We start from the raw sequence: 5,533 nt of genomic DNA, 5'->3' as shown, positions 1-5,533 counted from the left end.
CAGGACAGACCTGGTAAGCCCAAACGGGTAGTGTGGGTTAATTGGGAACTTCTGGAGGAGGCCATTGTCCAACAGACTATCAACTCACGCCTTTTCGTAACCCACCCTGGTAGACATCGGTGGTCAGGGAAGCCATCCAACTGAAGGAGTCTTTCTGGGACATGTTATCCCAGAGTAACGGAGCAGCGGAGGGGTATTATTGCACCATTGGGATGAAAAGAGAGCTGAGCAAGAATGCAAAGCATTACAGTCGGGTACAATCGGCTGAAACGGGTTTCCTTATTAGGGGGGAGGGTGCGGTTGGATCGGGTGAGAGGCTCAGTCATTAGAGGGGAGCTCGGAGTAGAGCTGGGAAAAGGTCCGTGAAGACCCAGGACTAGGTGGAGGGACGTCCAGCTGGGAGGAGGTCTTGGGGAAGACCCTGGACTAGGTGGAGAGATTATATCTCCAACCTGGCCTGGGAACACCTCTGGATCCCCCAGTCTGAGCAGGTTAAAGTGCCTTTGGAAAGGCAAGTTTGGGGTCCCCCCCCATTTGCTACCCGATACCGGATAAGAGGACAAAGATGGATTGAGAGATGGATGGACAACAAAAAAAGAATGTCCCAGGATCCTACATCATTGGAAAAGTATTGTTATCTTTATTTAACCAGTGCCTGCTCTGGATGTTATCCATTCTCTTAGTTTAGACAGGTTGCAGTGGGGTGTAGAAGGTAAATGTAGTTCTCTTAGATTAGACAGGTTGCAGTGAGGTGTAGAAGGTAAATGTGGTTCTCCAGCTCACTGTCTGATTTTTTACACTGGCTTCCTGTGTCTCAAAGAATTGATTTCAAAGTACTTTTGCTAGTTTATAAATCACTTAACAATTTAGGTCCAAAATACATTTCTGATCTGCTACTACACTATGAGCCCCCCAGACCTATCAGGTCATCTGGGGCAGGTCTACTTTCTGTCCCCAGAGTCAGAACTAAACAGGGTGAAGCAGCTTTCAGTTTCTATGCTCCTCATATCTGGAATAAACTCCCAGAAAGCTGCAGATCTGCTGGTACTCTCAGTTCTTTTAAATCAAGGCTGAAGACCTTTCTTTTTGATGCTGCCTTTCTTTAAATGACTGCTCATTTCTTTAACGAACAGACACGGGTGAGTGACGCACTGTTGGAAAAGTGCACAAAAAATGTGCTGCCAGGGGACAGATAAAAGCTAAAAGTGAAGGTACCATTGATATTTTCCTTCTTACAGGGACAGAACTGAGTGACATAATTTCCCCAAGCGGGGAACAGTAGATGTGTTCTGAAATAATTAAATTTCTTATGCTGCACTGTAACTTTTATTCTTGTGTTTTATGTGTCCTAATGTTCTATTTTGTTTTAAACTGTCCATTCATATGTTTTATCTTAAATTTTTTATGCTGCACTGTAACTTTTATTCTTGTGTTTTATGTGTCAATTTTGTTTTTATGTGTTTTATATGCTTATAATTTTTAACTGTTTGTACCTGTGTGTTATCTGTTTAACAGATTTTGTGTAAAGCACTTTGAATTGCCCTGTTGCTGAAATGTGCTATACAAATAAAGCTGCCTTGCCTCGATTATACAATTGGGTTGATTTTAAAAACTAATAACTATGACCTACGGCTCTGTCAGGTTTTATGTTTTCAGACAGTTTCAGAGCTGCATATATCATATATTATATGGTTTATATTTAGAGTAGTTCAAGGCTAATTCAATTGGACTCTGCAAATGCTTCCTTAGCTGATTTTGACCATTTGTGCTTTGTATTATAATAATAATAATAATAATAATAATAATAATAATAATAATAATAATATGGATTGCTGCCATACAGAGAGATTTGTAATCTCAATGAAAATGACCTCGTTTAATAAACGTGTAGGAGTGATGTCAGCCGGTCTCCAGGGTAACAAGGCCACATTGATAAAGAGGTGTTCAGTGACCGCTGTGTGCCGTCGTCAGGGCGTCTTACGTGTCAGAGAGGACGACGGTTCGAGATCCGCTGGACGGACAAACAACACAACACGCAGACGGAGTCTGACCCTCGGCCTGCCAAACCACCCCCGCCACATCGATCGCACGCTGCGAGAAGTCAGCCATGATGAAACTGACACACAGACAGACACAGGAAGCGGCTACACATCAACTCTGTCTTTCACAATAAAAGCACTGAAGTTGACTTATCTGTCAAGGAAGGAGATGCTCTGTGATGACAAAGGTGATGTTTCTGAAATAGAGGCAATTAGCGAGACACACACACACACACATACACACACACACACACACACACACACACACACAGACACACACGCACAGACACACACACACCTGTTCATGTGCAGGATGGTGCGGCTTCCTGTGCTGATGCTGCTGACGACCACAGAAGCAGGAAGAAAACACTGAGCGTGCTCAGACACCAGAGACACATCGATATGGAACTTCTGAAAATCCTCCAAAATAAAACTACAGACAGGAAAGTGGGTCTCAACCCTACGTTACATCTCTATATAATATGTTTAATAGGAAACTAGGGGTTAAGTAGGGGTTAAGTGCCTTCCTCAGGGACACACTGGTGGATCTCAGTGGGAGTCAAACTTGGCTCTCCCACACCAAAGGCATGTGTCATATCTCGGGCCCCCTAACCCCCCAAGTTATTATACATATTATTATATTCTTGATGAGGACTCACTCAGCCACAGGTCCAGAGGCCAGCAAGCCCAGGAAGGCCCCTAACCCATAAGGACTAACTCTGCCACGGGTCCAATGACAATGTCAATGTCAATTTTATTTATATAGCACATTTAAAAACAACAACAGTTGACCAAAGTGCTGAATAGGGTCGATGTCAAATACATAAATAACAAGTGTAAAAATCACTCCAACCAAAATACATCACAGGGAGACAAACACTTTAAAATATCAGAATCCAGGTTAACGAGGGTTAAAAGCTGCAGCAAACAGGTGCGTCTTGAGCAGTGATTTAAATGTTTGTAAGGTCTGTGCCGCTTTAATATGCGTGGGGAGGTTGTTCCATAGGGTGGGGGCGCCCACTGTAAAGGCTTTATCGTCCAGGGGCCAGCGAGCCCATGAAGGCCCCTAACCCCCCCAAGATATTATTGATATTGTTATATTATTGATGAGGACTCACTCAGCCACGGGTCCAGGGGCCAGTGAGCCCATGAAGGCGCTCGAGGCTCCGAGCAGCGACAGCACCGTGCAGCAGTTGGATGCGTTTCCTCCTCGCTGCCAACGCTGTGACAAACACCTGCAGAGAGGATGACATTACAGCAGAGAGGATGACATTACAGCAGAGAGGATGACATCACAGCAGAGAGGATGACATCACAGCATGAAGAAAATAAAACTACATACATAGATACACCTTTGATTGCTACGTTGCACTTTTACAATGTTTTAATGATTATTTATTGGAAGATTATCATCTGATCACCTATTACCTGCTGTCTGTGTTAGCATTAGCCTGTGTGCTAACCGGCTCTCTGTGCTAGCCTCAGGCTGTGTGCTAACCTGCTGTGTGTGTTTGGCCCTCATCAGCATCACCATATGAGGGCCAAACATTACTGATCCTTGGCACAAACGTTAAAGGATAAGAATTTATGTAACTCAGTGGTTCTTATTCTTTAGAATTTCAGTGGTCTTAGTTTATCCCTCAACATTAATTTAACTTTGGGTCCCTGGTCCCTACACCATGGACCCCTGGACCTGTTCCCCACAGACCCAAATCTTCTCAGCTGTTGCTGACATATTCTCCTGTCTCTTCATGTGGCTCATTATGTTTGGCACATTGTCTGGGTCAGTTCTTATATCATAAGAAGTTAATAACGTAAATAATGTAAATGCTAAATGCCCTAAAACCTGTTGATACTACAACAACAGAAAGGTTCTTAACCCTACAGTTTTGCACATATCATGTAATACTTGGTTTCTCCATTTTTTTTTGCAAAAAAACTCTCCAGAAAGTGCCATTTAATGGTCTATTTTTCAAGTTTTTTTCCCTGCGGGGGCATACCCCCAGCCTCCCCTAGAAAGGGCCCCATCCCCCCACATATGACAAATCCCAATTTAAACCCTACGGGATAAATACCCAAAGAAATTGCTTTGTACACGACGAAATATGGGTTGGCCCCCTCAAATCTCACTCCAAGGTATGGGGAAAAGATGGCAGCCCTGATTAACCTGCTGTCTGTGTTAGCTTCAGCCTGTGTGCTAACCTGCTGTGTGTGTTAGTATGAGCCTGTGTGTTAACCTGCTGTTTGTTAGCATCAGCCTGTGTGCTAACCTGCTGTGTGTGTTAGCATCAGCCTGTGTGCTAACCTGCTGTGTGTGTTAGCATCAGCCTGTGTGCTAACCTGCTGTCTGTGTTAGCATCGGCCTGTGTATTAACCTGCTGTCTGTGTTAGCTTCAGCCTGTGTGTTAACCTGCTGTCTGTGTTAGCATCGGCCTGTGTGTTAAACTACTGTGTGTTAGTCCTGCTGTCTGTGTTAGCATCGGCCTGTGTGTTAACCTGCTGTCTGTGTTAGCATCAGCCTGTGTTTTAACCTGCTGTGTGTGTTAGCCTCTGCCTGTGTGTTAACCTGCTGTGTGTGTTAGAATCAGCCTGTGTTTTAACCTGCTGTGTGTGTTAGCTTCAGCCTGTGTGTTAACCTGCTGTGTGTGTTAGCATCGGCCTGTGTATTAACCTGCTGTCTGTGTTAGCTTCAGCCTGTGTGCTAACCTGCTGTGTGTGTTAGCATCAGCCTGTGTGCTAACCTGCTGTCTGTGTCGGCATCAGCCTGTGTTTTAACCTGCTGTGTGTGTTAGCTTCAGCCTGTGTGTTAACCTGCTGTGTGTGTTAGCATCAGCATGGGTTCTTACCTGGTGTCTGTGTCTTCTTCTGGGTATTTATCAACCACGTTGATGATGTCGAGACACACCAGACCGACACACAAGATCTTCTTCTTCTCCATGATGATCTAAAGGAATTGTTCAGCCTGTCTCTCTCTCTCTCTCACACACACACACACACACACACACACACACACACACACACACACACACACACACACACACACACACACACACACACACACACACACACACACACACACACACACACACACACACACACACTCTGGACTTTGACACACAAACCTCTTACTTTCAAGCCCACTGACAACCATCAGGCATACCACTTCCTTTCTGCAGTTAACAAAATAAGAGCCTCAGAAACAGCAGCGACGCAAATTCCACAATGAATAAAATATAAAAAAACACCCAGCATGAATGTCTGTCCATGTGATTCATCCCCACCTCAATATATTTGTATGTTATATTTTTATGTACTTTTGCCCACAATGCAAATATCCCTCTGTGATAAAGTGACGTAATTTCCTTTCTCAAACAAGGTTTTTGGAGTTTTCACACCACGAATAATTTCAATTCAACTCAATTCAATTTTATTTATAGTATCAATTTATAACAAGAGTTATCTCAAGACACTATACAGATAGACCACACTCCAGA

The 5,533-nt window shown here is 43.9% G+C and overlaps 1 protein-coding gene across 8 annotated transcripts in view; it reads right to left on the bottom strand.

Moving 5' to 3' along the window:
• The window catches only part of khk (ketohexokinase), a 16,321-nt gene extending 11,126 nt beyond the window's left edge, over positions 1 to 5,195 (bottom strand). For 2 of the 8 annotated variants that reach the window (XM_034866414.1, XM_034866409.1), the window contains exons 1-5: positions 5,127 to 5,161; positions 4,886 to 5,010; positions 3,158 to 3,274; positions 2,338 to 2,472; positions 1,982 to 2,116 (exon numbers count right to left, since the gene is read on the bottom strand). In XM_034866414.1, the coding sequence (XP_034722305.1) occupies positions 1,982 to 2,116; positions 2,338 to 2,472; positions 3,158 to 3,274; positions 4,886 to 4,977 (479 nt within the window). In that variant the 5' untranslated portion in view covers positions 4,978 to 5,010; positions 5,127 to 5,161. Of the gene's footprint in view, positions 1 to 1,981; positions 2,117 to 2,337; positions 2,473 to 3,157; positions 3,275 to 3,467; positions 3,545 to 4,885; positions 5,011 to 5,126 lie in introns of those variants that run through there. The other 6 variants (XM_034866410.1, XM_034866413.1, XM_034866412.1 and 3 more) reach the window with 6 other exon arrangements.
• Between the last annotated feature and the right edge of the window lie 338 nt (positions 5,196 to 5,533).

Source organism: Etheostoma cragini, unplaced genomic scaffold (genome assembly GCF_013103735.1).
Source record: "Etheostoma cragini isolate CJK2018 unplaced genomic scaffold, CSU_Ecrag_1.0 ScbMSFa_632, whole genome shotgun sequence".
In the NCBI taxonomy this organism is placed as follows: domain Eukaryota; kingdom Metazoa; phylum Chordata; class Actinopteri; order Perciformes; family Percidae; genus Etheostoma; species Etheostoma cragini.
This window is presented reverse-complemented; position numbering and strand designations above follow the sequence as displayed.